We start from the raw sequence: 20,086 nt of genomic DNA, 5'->3' as shown, positions 1-20,086 counted from the left end.
AATTCCTGGTAGCCCCCTGTAAACCTCAAGATATGAGAGAAGTTATTTTGATTTGAATTTAAGCATATAAAGCAAAGAAACTGTGCTAAACATCAATAAGATCATCATCCTGCCTGCTCGATTGCGACGAATGTTCCTGGCTACTACCTGAATCTACACATTGGCTCACTGGGACTTTCTACCCGGGGTCTGGCAGGAACAAAGTCTGCATAAAGTCAGGATCAGAGGATTCAGAGATTTTTGTGTAATCAGTCTGCTCAGGTTATGTTGGGTTCTTGTTCAGACTGTTCCAAGCGTCAGTTTGATGAGACACATTGTAAAATGTGTTCAAGTAAAAAGTCCTCTTATCAAACAAAGCTCATCTGTTGCCAGCTGATAATAGACTGAAGATAATAGCCGTCTCACAGTGTTATAGTTTCTGTTTGGTTTCTTTGTTCTGACCATTTTGCAAAATTTAAGAAATGCACTGAAAGCATTTTAGCAGTGTAACTAAAATGCTGCATCATGTGTCAAAACATCACAACAATGTAATCAGTCATACATTCAGATACTGCTCAACGAAGGTTTTGTTGCATCCAGTTTCATGTTGTTGTGGTTTGTACTACAGAAATATCCCTAATCAAGATCTAGCTTTAAATAACCGCCTGTCTGATGTAGTCTTATCTCTGCATCTCTTCCACTGAATAATGATCTACTGGTAAGTAGAGAATCTCAGCGTTTGTTGCTTTACTGTCTCGTTTGAAGGCATTCTGTTATCTCCTCCCACTCAGTCCAGTTGCATCGTATTGCACCATAACTGTGATGTAAGTACAGCCGAGCAGGGGGCAAACTGTGAAGCTATAGAAACCACTTTTTAGATTTTGGATTCATTTTTGACCTTGGAAGCAGATGCCTGCAAACAAACTCAGCACAAAGTTCATTCAAGAGCTACTCACTATCAAAACCAAGCCACAGTGGAGAACACAGGGAAGTTTCTTTAGCTTGGCAAGGTGGTTCGGAAAGGGTTAATGTACATGGGGTGATCTGAGGCTAAGGTAGAGTGGGATAAATAGGGTTTTTTTGTAGGAGAATACAAGAGGGTCCAGTGGAGTTATGTGGCTGGAGCAGACAGGGACCTATGAGTTGGGATTCAGGTTTGTGGCAGACCATTGACTCCGCAGTTTTTGTTTTTAGGGGAACACGAGAAGGCATTAGATGCAAAGAAATAGAACCAAGGTTCATTTTGCTGAGCACTTAAAACACTTAATTTTCTTTAGCTGTTTGTCAGTGGTAAAAAAATTGAATTTCATGATTATGCGATAGACTATAAAAAAGATGGACAACATGGCAGCTCCCCAAAGGTGAAGCCAAAACATTTGGTTAGAGTTATAGGTCATAAATCCGGCCTCCCTGTGTTAACAGATGGTATGTGGGTCAAACCTTCAAATCAAAATACATGCCAAAGGTTTTTCTCAAACATTGTTTCTGTCATCATAGTTTATCCACGTCCTGCTGGTTTATGTTCCCGCTTTAATTCGTCTGCTCCTAAACTTTGATTAGACAAATGTTGACAAATGTGGCTCCAGCAGCTTCGGATTAATTGAGTAGAGGAAGAACAGCAAGAAGAAACCAAAAGGACACTAACACAAGAGTCACTGAACTTTTTTTAACCTTGGTTGTCTGTTTCCAATCGTCACAAGAATATCTACAGCTGTAGACTGTGCCGACCTGAGGGATCTCTGTAATTAAAAGTTTGTTTTAGTTAGCAGAAGGGATGGGATGTTAATACTATGGCTCCACCAGTCTCATCTCTGCTGTCCAGACTCTGGCTCCAAAAACAACACCAGTGTAACATGTCAGCTCCAGTTGAAGGGGGTGTGTTGGCTTTCATTGTTTATAAGAGAAGTGGAGATGTCTCGATCATCTATATAGTCAATAATGAACTATAACCTTGATTTTAAAAAACAACATGGATGAGGTTCCCTTAAAGAGCAGGAATATTTAAACTTGTACATAAACCACTCCCTTAAAAGTATGCAACATCATGTGTGTGACGTGATTAAACGCCTCCAAACATCTGCCAAATCAACTTTCAAGTTACTGTATCATTTGTTTTTGTGGACGGTTTGCTAAGAGACCTCCTACAAAATGAATACTTATGGCATAGTGACAACTGTACCCATGTATGTAGGTCAGACTGTGACACACAATGGGGTTGAATTGGCTGAAGAACTTCTTGACTCCTGAATGCTAAAGACTGACTCATCAGATATTTGTGGGTATGAGGGTCAAAGCAGCAACATTTCTTGGATGGTATCTGGCCTGAGCTCAACATCTGGAAACTCCTAATGCGAGTTTGTTAAAAACAAATGGTGACTGATTCTGATTAAAACAAGCTGTGGACATGGCCGGCATTTCCAAACACAGCTGTACTGTGGTCTCATCAAAGAACTGTTTAAATAATTAACTTGGCCACATGAGGTCACATTTTGGTTTGTCCACTGCGTCTATAATCCCCAGAGTTTGGCATTTTGGTGGTCACCATTTCGGTTTTCTGCAGCCTGAAGTGACCATGCTTTAAAGGTTGCCAGATAATTCAACCAGGTGGCTAAGCAGCTAGTTAATCAATGTTTTACGCAGGAATGAGATATTAGAGCAGGTGTCTGGTTACTTATTAGATAACCATGATTCTCAAACAACAATCTTAACTCTAGTGCTTTAGCTGCTACAAATAAATCAACGCATAAAGACACCAAAGGAGCCAATAAGCAAAATATGGTGAGCACAGACAGTGATACACACTAATTAATGCTAATGTTAATAAAATGACACTAGAATTTAGCCTACCTCAATCACTACCAATGGAGCACAGACTTTTACGATGGTCTCTCCACAAAAGGGCATACACTTTTTTTTAAAATATTTGCATGAAACAATCTGAAAAGACTCAGAGCACAGCCAGGACATCCAGTTAGGAAACTGAATTTGTCTGAGAGGATACCATAGTCTGACCTTCGCCATCCATGTTTGTTTTCTGGATACAGATGTGGCCATATATAGATGAGAGAGCTGGAATGAAGAGGAGTGGGTCAACAGAAAGTTATCAAAGCTTAACAGTCATTCAGTAGCTGGTGTATGAGTTTGTTTATCTGCATGTTTCCCGCAAACTGAGATTGTATCAGTTGCTGTGTTAATATAATGACAACAGAAATTCACTCACCAAAACAATTGGAGCAATTTGAAACTTAAAGGAAAGGCTTAAACTATGATTAACCATTGAGAAATTCATAAAGATGTTCCCACATTCCCTTTAAAAAATCCCTCAAAGAAACCAACAACACACACATGCCAAGAGGTGAAGTTAAGTGACTGAATTAGCTGACAAAAAGGGTGAATGTACAGTTGTATAATGCTGCTTATTCATAATTTTAAACACTGATATGAATACACTGTCATCAGAAACCAGAGAAGCTTGTTCAGTGACAGAATGCTCCTCCCCAGATGCAGCACAAATAGACTCAATAAACTCCTTTGTCCCTCGTGCAATTAAACTGTATAACTCCTCACTTGGAGGGGGGGTGGGAGGAGGACAGAGGATGGGGGGGAGAAATAGGCCGTAGCCGAACTGACCACAACACAATTCAAACAAGCTTGCACTACTCATTATTTATAGTTAATTATCTATCTATTTATTATTGCTGCTGCTATTTTATTATAAACCTGCACCGGTATTCCTTTTTAGACTTGTATATTGCTGCTACTGTGAACTGTACTGTATATAACCTGTGATTTTTTATCTTTTGTATCTGCATGCTGTTTTTTTTCTGTCCTTTGGTGTTACCTGGCTGCTGGAATCTGAATTTCCCGAGGGAACCTTCCCAAAGGATTAATAAAGTTTCTATCTATCTATCTATCTATCTATCTATCTATCTATCTATCTATCTATCTATCTATCTATCTATCTATCTATCTATCTATCTATCTATCTATCTATCTATCTATCTATCTATCTATCTATCTATCTATTAAGTTAAAAGCCCACAGTAGATTTTATTATTATTGTTTTATTATTAGAAAAATGAGACGTAGAGAACACAGATGTGTTTTGCTCCAGGCTGTAAATATATAAAATGTTTTGCTGTAGTTTGACTTTTTAACATGAGACCTAATGGGATTGACTGTCTTTTGGAGCCTGCCTCCAGTGGCCACTTGGGGAACTGCAGTTTTTAACAGAACAGTGTTAGATGTATTTCTCAGCACACGATGATGTTAACAAGTTCAGATGGGTAAAGAAATGCTTTATGTTAAATCATTTATTCTCTTACCCGTTTAGATAAAGCTTGATAGGATAATAGTGATCTTTTTGTGCTGGGTCCAAAGATTACTAAAGACTAACTTAGTAAATATTTGCAGGTATGAGGGACAATCATTACTCTGCAGCTGGAGGCTGGTCAGGGAGAAATACATTTAGAAACTTCAGATGTGATTGTGTGAAGGAGTTGAGAAGGAAACAAGCCCTCGCCAAGTGTCATTACATCAAGATAGAGCTTTCCTGTTTTCATGCATCATCAACATGTCTGTTAGCTTTCATCATGCAGTAATAGTTCTGTGTGAATATAGTAATTGCAAAAGGCAGTTGGAGAGTGTACATTGTTTTTTTGTAATGACATCATGGTCATGCTTTGCAGGTGTAGTCAGATGATGTGTGTTAGTCATGGCGTGGGAGAACATGTCAGGTGCTTTGTGGTTCAGCGCCATCTACGGTAAACTAAGTTCAAATAGCTGAGGAGAAAACATGCTCCGACATGAGAGCCTGTTGATCATAAAACTGCATCAGGTGCTGGAGATGTTTTTTATTTTCACATTTCCTTGTGACAGCCCTCAAACAGTTTACAATTACTAACTGCCTTCCGGCTTCTAAATAATAAACTCAGATTATAGTGTGGTAAAGTCAGAAGGCTGAATGTTATCATGTGCTCGTCTGTGAAAATTTCAAATAGAAATCTTAGGAATTTAGCTCCCTCTAGTGGCCACAACTGATACTTAAAGTTTAAAAGGCCAGCAATGTACCAGCAAACATTTCCACAAGATGTCAGTGTAATGCTGGGATCTTTTGAGAGTTGTGGCTCTGGTTTATTTGATGGGGATCTGTGATTGTGATATACTTTTATAGACGCTGGAGAGAGAATTTAGAGATTTGTTTCTTTACAAAGAACTTCAATATCTGACTGCAACTTGCAGCTTCTGCACTCCTTGAGTTTTTATGGTGCATTATGATTACTTTGAGAGTGTATTACTGGTCTTTCTGTCTGTAACTGTGTGTTGTTTTGATGCTGTTGTCTTGATTAGATCTTATTGACTTCTAGCCCCTTGTCTCCTCATTTGACTGTCAAATTAAAGTGAGACTAGAACAAGTAGAGTAGAGCGTAGAAGTTCTCCATTTTTAAGTCCTGCATTTTTAAGATACTTTCACAACAAAGTAAAAAAAATAAAGTATTAAAATAATACAATAAAAATGCCTTTCTGATTTAAGGATACTCATAAAAGAGGTTTCTGTCAGAGTAAAATATTTGCATATTATTCTACTGACTCAAACCGGATGTCTTGGTGATATTCTCATAATGCATTTTATTATTTAGTATTAAGTCTACCACCAGTAAGTTTACTATACTATCTATGCTGCTTTAAAAACAACTTATTACTTCATTTTATTTTGTTGAAAGAATCATGATAAATAGAGGCAATGCTGTGGTTCAGTGATACAATAATAGTAATTTAACTATACTTAAATTTTCCTGTACTGAAATACTTAAAAAATATTCCCATCAAAATAAACTTTATTCTAGTGAAATACATATTAAATGTTTTTTATTTATTTTTATTTTTTAATGTGTGCTTAATATATATACTGTTTCTTCAGCTAAGTGTTTTTTAACTCATAAAATATTTAGCAAATACAGAACAAGTGTGGTAAAAGAGTGCCACATCTCCCTCTGGTGGTTGTATGAATGACAATGTCTATTACAGTAGTGTAAAGCAAAGGAACTCAAATTGGTATTTTAAATAGATTAATTGAGTCAATATGTGTATTAATTTCAAGAGTGATCTTCTAAAAGAGTTAACATGCCCCAAACAGACTGAATATTAATGGTCATATGATTATAGAGGGGTAAAAAGTTCAGTTTTTTCGTTAGAGAAAGAAGGGCTGAAGTACATCATAAGAAAACTGAGCAATACTCAAACCCCTCAACTTATAGTTGTACAGTCTTTGATTAAATGTACTCTTTTACATTCCATCATCACAGATGGTCTGTCCTATACCCCAGCTTTTAATACCTTTATGTGTACAACCCAAGTAGCATCGACTTTGGCTACCTAGTCTTATCATCAGTCCATCTGTCCATGGATGAGTGGCAGAGTTAGTTGTCCCTCAATCAAGATGTCGAAGGCTCGATTCCAGGTCCTGTTGTCCACATACAGAAGTGTCCTTGGGCACTTAACCCACAAACTATGTGGATGGGATTATTCACTTCACATAGCAGACCTCTACCATCAGCGCATGGATGTTGTGTGTGACTGTGAATGTGACATGTAATGTAAAAGCACTATGAGTGGTCAAAGGACTAGAGAAAGACCTGCATAAATGCCGTCTTATTTACCGGTCCAAATGATTGAGTCTTTAGTTTTTTAGAAAACACTTCTGTCACAAATTCCCAGACCCCAATATCTGAAATGCTTGTGTTTGGCCTAACAATAATCCAGAACCACAAGAGACTCAGTTAACAGAATTTCAGCAAAATTTAACTTCTTTTAAAACTGGAACTAGAACTATTTCACGTTTTTGCTTAGCTTGAAAGTTGAACGAAAGGATAAAACTATTTTATAAATGTTTGCAAAAATTTTCCCATAAAAATTAGCATTCTACTGCAAGTGATGTAGTGCCTCCAAACCTTTTGCAGAGTGACAATAGAGAAAAAACAGAGAATAAACATTACTGTGATGATTTTAGTATTTTATTAAAAACTACATAATTTACATTATAAAATATAAAACTATGTAAACATGTAGACTTGAGTCCTCAGTGCAAACAAAAATATATAAATAGATCTTCACTTTTCTCTCCAGGCATCCTCATAAGTCCCATCAAACTTTCTTTTGTTTCCATTCTCTTGAACAAGGCCGTCTCTTCCATCTGTGTATTATTATAAAAACATCCACCACGGTGCCTCCAGGCCTCCCTTCATGTCCTTATCTGTCCAAACAGCCAGTCCACAGGGTCTGTTCCCCTGCAGTCTTTTTCTCTGCTCATCTTTAGAGAGAACTCCTCTGAGCTGTTCAGACTCAGACCGTAAAGTCTGGAAGTCCTGAGGGCTCGCGGAGAGCTGCGTGGGAGCGAGCCTGACCCTGAGAGCTTCATCTGAGCCTTTGAGAGGTTCCTCAGCCGGGGGGACCTCTGGAGCCTGACAGGGCCGCAGCTGGGGGGGTCCACAGGACGGGCCAGAGCTTGGATACTGGTCATGTAGTCCTCCAGAGACTCCAAAGAGCTCTGGGTAGGCTGGGAGGACGAGGGGTGAGTGGGCAAGTCCTCAAGGGTCTCAGTGATGGTTGGCAGGAGAGACAGCGAGAGCAGCAGACGTCTGTGTTTCATTCTGCAGGGGGAGAAAAACACGTTAGTCAGATTTTTTATAGGAACTTAAATGATGAACAACAAACACAAACGTCTTTAAAAACAATCTGGACCGGGTTTTTGATTTCCTATTTATCTACATTTCTAATTACAACCTGCTGAGGGACTGCAGACGTAAATAAGCTTTACACAAACCCTGCTGCAGTACTTTAAAAGAGGGAAAACCTGCTACCATTTGCTGCATTATTAGTAAGAAAATTCATACTTGCTTACAATCAAATTCATATTTGTACATACATAAAATAATATTTGTGATAACAATTAAAAAACACTGCTATAACTTTCCTTAACTTTTCTAAACATGCTTGCGTTCTGATAAAATCAGCTTATCAAAACAGTTAAATACTAACAGCTGATGACGAAGAGCATGTAATGAAGAATAACTCTCACCTTTGATGCAGCGATTGTATGTTTGACACACGCAGAGAGAAACTGTGTGATGTGTCGTCCGTTCAGTTGAGTCTAAGCTGACCTGAGTGTGAGTCCAGGCTTTATAGTGGCAGGCTGGAGCAGAGCGATTAGCTGCTGTTTCCAAAAATAACTCTGCTGACCTTACTCACATCTGAGCGAACATGTATGTGTGTGTTCTTGTGTGTGTACTTGTGTGTGTGCGAGGGTGTGTTCAGGAAGCTAAGCAGGGCCGGGTTGGAAAGGTTTGGTGGTGCAGCTGCACTCAGTGTTTATATTCCTGAAACAATGAAGTCCTGGGAGCAATCTGTTCTGATCCTAAAATTTCCACTCTCTGTTTCTGTTTCTCTGAAGGTTCAGAAATAAAATGATCATTGTATAAAATTGGCACCAAAACCTTTCATATCCTGTGCACGTTCACCCTTCTTATAACTCATTATTTCCACTGACAGATCAGTATTAAATCATGATTTTTGTTTTCCAAACTCTGCAGTAAAACATTTTTTATTTTTGGTAGTATTCATTCAGAAATGTGAACTTTTCCCACGGACAAACACTTATTTTAATCACACAGCTCTGTGATATTACAATTAATACTGTGAAGCTATAAAATGTTGGCGAAAGGTTAACCTCATAAATTCTATCTTTAACAGCCTAAAATATGAAAGGCATACATTTAGAGACCAACAGCAGCATGAATAATCAGTTTAACTCCATAAACTGTGCAGAAACATTCAGTTTTAAAAATAAATGAAAAAAAATACTGACGTCTGAGATCCTCGTCCACTCTGTGTCTATGTAAAGTGTGAGAGAGTCCTCAGAGATCACTAGCTTTTTCAGCAGGATGTCTCAAATACTCCACAGCATTTATGTTTTAATCTGATTTCTTATAATAGTTTTATCTGCAGATAGATTTGATCAGTTTCTGACATATTTTACAAACTGCTTGATAGTTTGAGTGAAAGATATTTCTGAAATTTCTCTTTCAATTTCTACAGAAAAACAAACCTATCAAAAGCTTTTATCATAATTTCATGCTCACAGTTTCTCTTTTATTTTTCACTGAAAGTTTTCTTCCTCAGACAAGTTGTTGCATGATAGGTTACTTTTTATGAGCATCATGAGCCGAGCAAAGTCAAATGTTTTTGTACAAATACACGAGGAAAATGTAGTTGATTCTTAAGGAATCTGGACTTTAAAGCTCCTGTGAGGAATTATTGGTTTATGCCAGTTTTGGCACCCCCTGAAAACAAAATTATACCTTGTAGCTCATTGCTGATTTTGCCATACACTGGTATATCGTTCAACAGTCAAATATATCACTCATACTGAATCATGGCCTTGGAAAATGTAAAATAAAAAGCTGTATCTGCAGCTGTTATCACTTTCTTCAACACTTTGTTTTTTCCATTAACCAGAATACAATCTGTATGCTTTGTTACCATCTCTATCTCACGCAGATATAGCGACGCTGACATATTTTGATATACTCTGATAAAACAACTGAAGCAGAAAACAAGGACTTGTGCAGTTTAAAAATGTCTTCCTTTTAAAAAATAAATCAGTATATTTTGGAGAACTCTCTTTGAACACGTTACTCTCACTGTCACAGTCTGCTTTTTTAAATACATCCACAATTGGTCCTTTTCAGCCTCTCCATAACAGATACTTTATGAATTCATGAGCCTACAGGGAGGAGACTACACTTTATTATTTACAATCAAAACCTCTACAAGGCGACCACAAACAGTAAACTAGCAGCTGATCAGCTGATCCATCTGACCACTGGTTTTTAGATCCTTGGAATGATCCGTTTCTCACTCAACTTTGGTGAGAAAATCTCTGCGACATGTTAATGTTTGGACTCAAAGATCTGCATTTTATGATTGGATATCACATGAGATGAGATGTTTTTGGAAAAGTAATATGCTTTTCTGCTCATATAAAGCCAGCTGAATCAATCTGAAACAGGGTGACACAGTTACTTCTCTATACTTAGAGCAGCAGTTTGTGCATCTTCTTCTAAATTTAGAGTTTCAGTTTTGTGAAATCAAAAGTCTTCCTGCTTGCGCGTACGTGACCCGCAGCAGTACATCTTTGTTCTTTTTACTGCTGACTTCTCAGACATGACTTCACCCTGCCAGTGTGAAAAAGGGTGGGTCAAACCTGACGTGGTCTCTCCAAGGCAGGAGGGTCCACCTTGTAGCTTTGAGCGACTCTGCACGTACACCTGATACTGAGCCACTGTGGCAGCCGGCCAGCAGGATATCCCCTCTGACCATGAGTTCTGATATTATTGTTGTATGTGTGTGTGTGTGTGTGTGTGTGTGTGTGTGTGTGTGTGTGTGTGTGTGTGTGTGTGTGTGTGTGTGTGTGTGTGTGTGTTCTCTGTCTTTGTGTAGGAGGAAGGCGAGCTCATTCTTGAGGGGTTGCTGAACATCTACTGGGGTCTTCGCCGACCAATCCGACTTCAGATGCATGACGACAATGAAAGATTTCGTCTCAACCGGTACGGTCAAGTGTTATAACATGTGAAGTGTTTTACCTTCTCATCACGTTTCACCTTTCCCCTGTATCAGCTGATCAGGAAAAGTACTCTGGATTAGGAATAGGATCAATTAGACAATTAGAGAAGACTTTTACTTGCTCCCATGTCACAGCACAAGAAACAGTCTTAAAGTTGTTAATTTGTTTAGAACCTTTTAATCTTTCTTCAAATCTGTCTGAACCATCAGCTATACATTACAAAGGGACGCCATAAGTTTTCACTGACTGTGAAGCCAAAAGATTTAAAGCTCCCTCTGCTGACTGTTGAGTTCATAAAACCCTCTTCTTTCATGCTAACAGAGGAAAAGGAGGCCAAATTTTAAAATGTAAATACACGCCAAATATTTTTTCTCAAACATGGTTTCTGTCATTATACGTAGTTGTTGTTATGCTGATTTATGTTGAAGTACTCATTCTTCTGAAAAGTTTAGTTTTAATTTGATATTTCATTTTAAAAAGAGCGAATGTGACATCAGCTCTACAGCGCCCTGAACAGTATTAGCAGAGTAGAGGAAGAAAGGTCAGAAAAACTGTAACTCTACCACAAGAGTCAAAGAACTTTCCAAAGCCACAAGTGTCTACTTCAAATTCAAAAGTTAAATGTGTGTTTTGGTTGGCTTGTAGCCTCGCAGGACTGATGTCACACGAGTAACGCTACTAGCCAGATAACTTCTGCACATGCCTTGGCTGCAACACAGCAATGTCAGCACCTGTGGAGGGGATATCAGGGCTTCTTATCTAACAATGGGAGGAAATGAAGGCACGTTGTCTTTTCTGTGCACAGTCAACGGTCTGAACACAAGAAGGATCACATGCACAGATGGGCTTGATATTTCGCTTGGTCCAACAGCTAGATTTTAGGCTCCATGTTTGGGAAAAAAGCAAGTTAAATACATAACCTTTTCCTTTTTGCTGACATTCATTGTCAGAACAATTGATGTTTTATTCAAGAAACTAATGCGGATCACAGACTAATCTTTATTATAATAATCATTAGTTTAAGCCTGAATGAAAATGAGCCTTTTTTCTGTCATAGGCTGGACTTGGTTATTCCTTTATTAAGGAAATAAATACTTGTGTATAATATGTGGTGTTAACATAACACATATCCTCCCTCTCTGTTTCTCCAGGAACGATAGGTCCTCTGTGACAAAGCAGTTATCAGAAGAGTCGAACAATAACTCTGTCAGCACAGAATCTGGATCAGCCGGTAAGTAGCCTACACGTGGAGTCATCCTCTAATACAAACACACACCTGCTGGATTAATCCGGATTATTGATACACAAGCTGAAACAGATTAACACTCCAAAGGTGCATCACTCAGCATTTCCAGTGGAAAGGTTTCCTCACGTGTGGCTTGGAGATTACCAGAGGCTCCTTCTGGATCAGATCACCGACCCTATAAATAACCAGGGTTAGAAAAACAATCGCCATTTTTAGCTGTTTTCATAAATGCTGACTCGTCGCTGGGATTTTCCTTCACCACAGATAAACAGCTGAAGAAATATGAGCGTTGTATTGTGGACATTTTATATTCTCCCACTTCTAACCAAGAACATGGATGTGGCTTTCACTGTAAACTTTAGTCACGTGTGGAACTTAATGCTGTCTAAGAGGATTTAACACTTTTAATTGAAATGCTGAGCCATCACGGTTTTAATCTAATTTAATTAAATGGTCTCACTTCATATCTCAATTTGAGTAAAAAATGCTCTATTGATTCTGTTTCAAAAGTAAAATAAAGTTACTTAAACTGGAAAATAGTGACAGGCCTCAGATTAGCATGTAGTGTAAAAACACAGCTGCTGTAGAAGAATCTTGATTGACATGTTCTTTGAACTCTGAACCATGAAGTCAGTATTCAACATATTTTGATTTTAAAATGTAATTTACCAGGAGAGATTAAAAATATTTTTTAAAAGACTGTCCTGTATTTTTTAAATTAAATATTTTTGCTGCTGATGGTCATCTCAGTTTAAATAGTGACAGATTTTTAGTGTATTTTTTTTAATGTTTTCTTACAGATATAAAATTTCTCATAATGTTGAACGATAATTAATAATATTCATAATTTTATCTGTATATCACCTTTATAAAAATTGGTTCACAAAGTGCTTTGACACACGAGCAAAAATATATATATAAGAACAAAGAATGAACACAACACATAAAAGAGCCCAACACAGAAATCCCAAACAGAAAATAACCACAACAGCTTAAGGACCAAACAGCTGAATAACCCAACAACAAGGAAAACCCAATTACACACTGACCCAGCAACATAAGAACCAAAAGCAGGATTTAAGTATGTATAACAGAGGTTTGTATTCATTCTTATTAACAACAACAACAACACATTAAGCAAATTATTACAAATTATAGTAGACTGAGCCTTTAAAAGTATTAGAATAACATCAAATATACGTCAAAATATTGGTAATATATCCATAAGAGTATAGAATCATGTGAATGATCATCATCATCATCATTAATCATCGTGAATTTCCGCATTGTGGGTTGATAAAGGAGTATCTTATCTTATCTTATCTTATCTTATCTTATCTTATCTTATAAGTGTAGTGTCACATATGAGTGTATGACCTAGCTGAGAGAGAGACTGCTCAGAGCGGTGCAGACCCCACCCAGCTGGTCAGGTAAAACAGACTACCCCTCCCAGCTCCACCCACATATCATCCCCAGATACCTGCAGCATAAGAAACATATGGCTGAGAGTTCAAAACAAACGTGACAGACAGGAAGAGTGGGGAGGGGTCGTCGCAGTATTACAACTAGACACCATCTGTAAATGGTAAGAGAGGTGTGTTTTTGTTGTCGTGTGTCCCTGAGGTGGTGACGTGGTCGGACAAGAGGAAGAGGATTCTCCTCAGCTGCTGAGGACCAGAAGTGATGCTTCCTTCATGCGTGTCCAGAGGAGGTCAAACACACACACTGCCAGAGACCTGCACCGCCTGCGCTCACACAGGTTCTCAATCAACGGACACTTTTACAACCACAAGGTACAATGAGCAGATGTACAAGCACACACTAATGAGTGTATCCCGTTATTGACTAATGTCCAGGTGCAGAGAGGCAGAGGTTTCCTGTTCGGGTGTTTCTGCCTCAGATTTCCTTCATTAGTCTGTCCTGGTTACACCAGGTGTGTTTGTTTTTGTTGAACTGCCTCCAGCTGCAGATTGAGGGACTTCCTTTTGTGTTTTGGTTTTCTGGGTTCAAAATGTCCTATGGGTCCATTCCAGGAATCTCTAATCACAAGATCTGATAAAGAAAAGTTTTCTGTACATTTTGTTCTTTTGATATCTGTATGTTCTGTAATGTTCTGCATTTGTTTTAATTTATTGCTCCAGACATCTGTTTTTACCCCCGCCTACGGTTCGGTCACTAACGTACGAGTAAACAGCTCCATGACGACCATACAAGTCCTCAACCTGCTGCTACACAAGTTTAGGGTAAGTAGTAAAGACACATCTTCATCTAGTATCATTTCAATGAAGCTTCAGACTTGGAATAATCTTGACCTTTGTTTTTAAGGTGGAAAATAAACCTGAAGAGTTTATCCTTTATATGGTGCACGAGTCCGGTGGTAAGTTAGAACTTTTAGTGCAAATTCACAAGGTGGCCATTTTCCTCCTACTCAATTTATTTAACTACTTCCTGATTTATCATGAACGAAAAAAGAAAACAGATAATAGAAATCTAGAGGAAGGGGCGCTGCTGGCCTAGCGGTCTAAGCGCCCCACATACAGAAGCTGCAGTCCTTGTCGCAGGGGTTGCCGGTTCGATTCCCGGCCACGACCATTTCCTGCATGTCTTCCCCCCGTCTCTCCACACATTTCTTGTCTCTCTCTTCAGCTGTCCCATCAAATAAAGGCAAAAAAGCCAAAAATATAACTTTAAAAAAAAAAATCTAGAGGGACATTGGGCCGTAATTTAAGTTAAGAAATATTATATAATTATCCACAATCAGACAACAGCAAACATTGGCATTCAACAACCTCTTAGCTAACACTAGAGTTATATGTTGTTAAATAACATGAGAGTAAAGGCTTACATTCCCTGTATCATTTCCTAGCTAACAGTACAGTAGCAAGGATTTTGAGCTTAGTCCTTATAATTACTCAAGTTATTTTTTAGCATAGCATAGCTCCACCTCTACAGTGGCTGGTGAAAAGATACTTAAGGTGCTTGTATTGTGTTGTGTAAGACTGACAAAAATCAATGTTTGCCAGGAAGTGTTTGATGCCATTATTAGCTAATATTGTTCTGAAGCTAGTGATAACGTTTGTTGTTTTAACTTAATATGTGGCTTCTTTCCCCTAAACATCTGTCATCTTTTCGGTTAATGATCAATCTAGATGCAGTAAAATGATAATGATTTGATTCAGTAGTACATCCTGCAACATAGAACTGTATTTAAAGCTGCTGTTGGTAGTCGTGATATAAACATCAGTTTGGAGAGAGATTTCGAATGTCAACACTACCCCTCTTCACCAGATTTCATCTACTTCCCGTACTTGTTCTATGAGAAAGTAGAGCCGGCGTCCCAGCCAATCAGGACAACCTAGTAGGGGCCGCCACTCAACCAGTCAGGAAAGCGGGTCGAACAGTAGCTCTGATTAGGTTGTGATAACGGGAACGAAGGGGAATATAACATTGCTTAATACAAAGGCATTGAAAAACACAGATTTGGCCATAACCTCAAATTACTTCAATTACTGAAAAGTATCGATGGGTATTATGACTTTTTTTTCCAAACCCAGCAGAAAATAATAATCTTTTTCACCCCATTCCTACCAACTGCACCTTTAACGCCTTTGAACCTCACTTCCTTGCTTATGGTGCTGCTAGCTAGGAATGTAAGCTTTTCTGATTAGGCGTTTTTTCAGCAAGCTAAATTGTTAGCATACTTGTAACTGTGGCTTAGGATCAAAATTGTTGTTTAACTTAAAATACGGCTCCTCTATCACATCACATTTTCACCATTTAGTCTTCTCTGTATGAATAAGGTGGGTTGTGGTTTTGTCACTGTTGTGGTTGTGTGTGTGCGCACTCACACTCAGTCTTCCTCTTTGTTTTTGACCTTGTAGAGAGGACTCGACTGAAGGATGGTGTATACCCGCTGGTAGCTCGTGTGCTCTACGGACCCTGTGAGAAAATCTCCAAGATCTTAATCACAGAGGCCGACCTGGGAGAGGAAGTCACATATGATGTGAGTCTGGGTCTCCCACCACACCTCCCTCTGTTCTCTTAATTTGCCCATGATCACTGACCCTATTTATATTTGTGTGCAGTCCTCAACATGGATACACAATGACACAATGGAAAAGTGACAAACTGTTTGGTTAAATTTAGCAAGCAGAGGAAAGGTATCCTGTTTCCAGACTGATAGAACAATACATTTTAATGAACGGCCGTGTGTTGTGACTGTGCTGAGGGATAAAAATAAAACCAGGTTGTTGATGGTGGTGAACTTTTCAGGGTTGTCTGTGATTATGTCACCCTCATAGATATGGAACAAGTTAAAGGGTTAGATCATCCAAATCACAGCAAAACAAATCATTAATTTTACCTTAATTTGTACCTTTTCATGGGTTAGTTTTTGTTTGTCCAGGGTTTGAAATGACAAACTATTATGTCTGGACACAATAGAGGTGAAAGAAGTTTGATTCTGTTACTTAGAGTATTAAAAGATTACATTGGAACTAGTCATAGGTATTGTTTCTTACAGGGAAATGAACAGTGTTACTCTGGATTAACCAAAGATTTTACTCTAGGCTGTTTTAATTGGAACCACTTTATAATTGTGCTTTGTTTTCAGCCCATTGTACGTTGTGTGGTTTAATCAAAATACCAGGACGGCTGGATCTGAAAACAAAGAGTGGTCCTGATAGTTCAAACATTCATTTTAGTGTGTTTTTTTGTTTGTTTTTAAATGTAATTGTAGTAAACTGATCCTTTTAGAAAGGATTGCTGTGTTTTTCCTCTACTTGAGAAATATCATCGTCATCTTCTATATTTTATTTTTCAATTTTATAGTTTCATTTTATTTGGACATACTCTGAACGCCTTGTGGATGTATTTACGACTAAGGGTGCAGAGTATACATGTAATCCACGTCTCTGGCCTTCATTCTTAAATATGTTTGAATCTTTTTGTTCCAGGTTGCCCAGTACATAAAGTTTGAGATTCCTGTTTTAGACAGCTTTGTGGAAAAACTGAAAGAGGAAGAAGAGCGTGAGATAAACAAACTTACCAAAAAGTGAGTCAAGAGTTTCTCTACTCAGCAAACAGAGTTACAAAACTTCTTCAGTGGCATGTCTGTCTCATTATGTGATCTTTATGCTGATCTTTGTAAATTATATCAGTTGTGCTTTTATCATCATTTCTATAAACATTAACCTCATGGCTTTGTATGAACGCAGGAGTGTGTCAGAGTCAGTCATATGTGTGTTTTTCAACTCTGCAGGTTCAGCGCTCTGAAGTCTATGATTCAGCATCAGCTGGAAGGCAAAGCTCTCACCAGTGACAGAGTATGAGTGTGTGTGCATGCATGTCCTGATAGTGACCTGTTTATAATTGTTTTGAGTGTGTGAGTGTGAGTGTGTGTATGCGTGGGAACAACACTAATGACTGTTGATTAGAGTTGGAAGATCTCCAAACACTGTAGTGAATGTACAGGTGAAGTTAAAATGACAAAGTTAAGGCTGCAATAGAACCATATCAAACACCAATGTGCTTCTACTTTTAGAATTACACCTTTTAATAGTTTGTATGATCTGTTTGTTGATGTAGAAGTTTATCACTGCTTTGATATCTCTGCTGTTAATATATCCACATTTCATATGAAATTCTTACTGCATATACTACGGATATTTATACCGGCTGTTTTTTGACAATGTTTTCTAAGACTTGGACCTCTTTATGTAATAAATCAATTTCAGTGTGGCCTTCTATGAATACTGTTGGATCTGTGCTGACACCAAACATAACACCCAGCTCCCTCTTCCCACAAAGAAAACAGCCATTTTTTATTATTTCCTGTACTTCCACAGAGACTGGAGCGCAGATTAGCATTGTTTCACTGAGTGACCCTCTGTGCCAGCCCGTTCCCATGAGCTTTGTGTGTGTGTGCGTGTGTGTTTATTTGTGAGTGTGTGTGTGTGTATATGTGTGTGCCTATCGACATTACACAATGGGGGTATCCTGAGAGAAGAGGGCTGTTCCTTTTTTCCCACAGTTGAACAAACAGAATCTCTGTTGTATCAGCCTTGACCTTAAACACTGACTCATAGTCTGTTGAAGAATATTGTTATTTGATTAATCAGATAATAATAATGATAATAATGAAAGTTTCCTCTTAAAGGCACACATACATGCACACATATCTTCTGTGCATGGGCTCAAGAGAAAGACAAAGACATTTCCAAAAGTACAAAGGCTCAAAGTTATTTTTGTTCAATGTTTGCAGAGTGTTGGTCTGTGTGCTGTAAGATTGTTAATTACACCAGAAATTCAGCCAACAAGAAGGGTATTGACAGTCTGAATTTTGATGCAGGGATCACAAAGGCAGTCAAAATATTTAATTTCACAAAGGTATATACACGTAAAAAGCCATTATTAGCACTTAAATTGACTTGCTTCATAGCTTTCTTTGTAATTGTGATTCAAAGTAGTTGCATGCTTGCTTTTGCATCAGTCCAAACCTGTGCAAAATGATTCCTACCAGCTTTATAATTATACTGCTCAAACCAATGAAGGTAAAATGTCTAATGACTTCCTGCCTGTCACTCATGCTGATTTCAAAATGCTTTGAAGTGTGAAAACTAATACCTTACCTGCATAACAGTACAAGGGTTGGAAGTTAGCACCAGCTACTGGCAAAATAAAATCATGCCGGTGGGACAAAATTATTTTTCCCATTCTTGGAAATCTGAAAATGTTCTGTCGTTCGTTGATGACTATTCACTTTTCAAAAAATCATTTCAAGCCTATCATGGTAGCCTTGACCCACTTAGGTCTGCTTCCACTCAAAGATGCAGTTCTTCCTGTTTTTTTCCACTCTGTCCAAAACATTTGAAGCGTAACAAAAACTCTGTCAGACTATCACTTAGTTTTTCACACCACTGTGCCAGCTGGAAAGTGACCGAATTAAACCAGGTAGGTGTGAAGTTAACTATTTTTACATGATTTATAGGCTGAAGATTTCTTAAATGAGAGGCCACAAACCATGAGATTGTGAAATAACTAACCAGTCTCTTTTCTTGTCAGCAGAGTTGGACCACATGGTTGCTGTTTTAAGCCACCACGTTACAGCTTGTTTACATATCTGCTTTCCTCAATGTGAGGATAACCAGATTATTATATCTGCAGATGAAACAACCACGGATGGCCTGATCGTTGATAACCAGCTCCTTTTCATTAAAAATACTAGTCAGCTTTACTCCTCCACATTACAGATTTCCACTTCCAGCCCCAGGTTAGTAATATCAAATAATATGTTGACAAGAAAACAGGCAATAAAAGACCAGGTTTCTCTCACAAAATTATACTTTCCAGTGAAATATTTGAGGAGGGCATCCAAGGAAACTACCTTTGGGCAATAACTGACACACAGATCATGTCAGTGCATTTACATCATGTACTGCTACAAAGGTAGATCATTAACATGCCAACATAAGAGTCTGCATTCATATGACCTAGATATCTTTTGTTTATCACTATGACAAAAGGAGGGATTTGAAGAGTTTTTATAAGTATTTTATAAGTACTTCAGATACTACTCTATAACCCCTGCGATTCTGAACACGTTTCTTCTCTTCTAGCCAAATATATGAGAGGGAAACAAAGTATTTCAGACTGCTTTTCCGGTCTGCCAGAATTTGTATCCCCCCCTCAAATTGGACAAATGAAGCCTGACCATCAAATGATTTATTTTATAAGTACTTCAGATACTACTCTACTATTTACAGTCTATGGTTATTATCTATTTAGAACAGGCATGTCCAAAGTATGGCCAGGGGGCCAATCGCGGCCCAAAGGTCCATTTATTTATGGCCACAAGCTTCCATCTTAAATTGTATTACTTATATCACAGAAATTATTCACATTCTGAATCATCTGTACATTTGCAGTCTCTTTCAAGAGCACAAACAGAACTAAAGTAAATCCAGAAACGTCTCAAAAAGCTTCATATGGACTACTCGTATAAAAGCCAAAACACAGAGCATTCTACAAGACAGCAATAAAGAAGAAACAAAAGAACTCTTAAAGCTGACAGGTTTTCAAATTCATGTTTTTATCATGATGTGAAAATGTTCTTGATGAACACTGAAAGTTCAGAAGACACAAAATCAAAATTATGAAATTTTCCAGAAAAGGCAAAATTTGGTGCATAAAAATTGTTCAAAATGCAGGAAAATAATGATTTAGTTCTAAAAATGTTGTCT

At 38.1% G+C, this 20,086-nt stretch overlaps 1 protein-coding gene across 2 annotated transcripts in view; it reads left to right on the top strand.

Annotated features, from left to right (window-relative positions):
* The window catches only part of rassf4a (Ras association domain family member 4a), a 28,169-nt gene extending 10,572 nt beyond the window's left edge, over positions 1 to 17,597 (top strand). For both annotated transcript variants that reach the window (XM_034681181.1, XM_034681182.1), the window contains exons 4-11: positions 10,477 to 10,583; positions 11,752 to 11,831; positions 13,470 to 13,639; positions 13,988 to 14,089; positions 14,172 to 14,223; positions 15,728 to 15,849; positions 16,802 to 16,899; positions 17,107 to 17,597. In XM_034681181.1, the coding sequence (XP_034537072.1) occupies positions 10,477 to 10,583; positions 11,752 to 11,831; positions 13,470 to 13,639; positions 13,988 to 14,089; positions 14,172 to 14,223; positions 15,728 to 15,849; positions 16,802 to 16,899; positions 17,107 to 17,176 (801 nt within the window). In that variant the 3' untranslated portion in view covers positions 17,177 to 17,597. The remainder of the gene's footprint in view (positions 1 to 10,476; positions 10,584 to 11,751; positions 11,832 to 13,469; positions 13,640 to 13,987; positions 14,090 to 14,171; positions 14,224 to 15,727; positions 15,850 to 16,801; positions 16,900 to 17,106) is intronic.
* Positions 17,598 to 20,086: the final 2,489 nt, after the last annotated feature.

Source organism: Notolabrus celidotus, chromosome 4, assembly GCF_009762535.1.
Source record: "Notolabrus celidotus isolate fNotCel1 chromosome 4, fNotCel1.pri, whole genome shotgun sequence".
In the NCBI taxonomy this organism is placed as follows: domain Eukaryota; kingdom Metazoa; phylum Chordata; class Actinopteri; order Labriformes; family Labridae; genus Notolabrus; species Notolabrus celidotus.
Note: the sequence above shows the minus strand (reverse complement) of the source record. Positions and strands in the feature narration are given on the sequence as shown.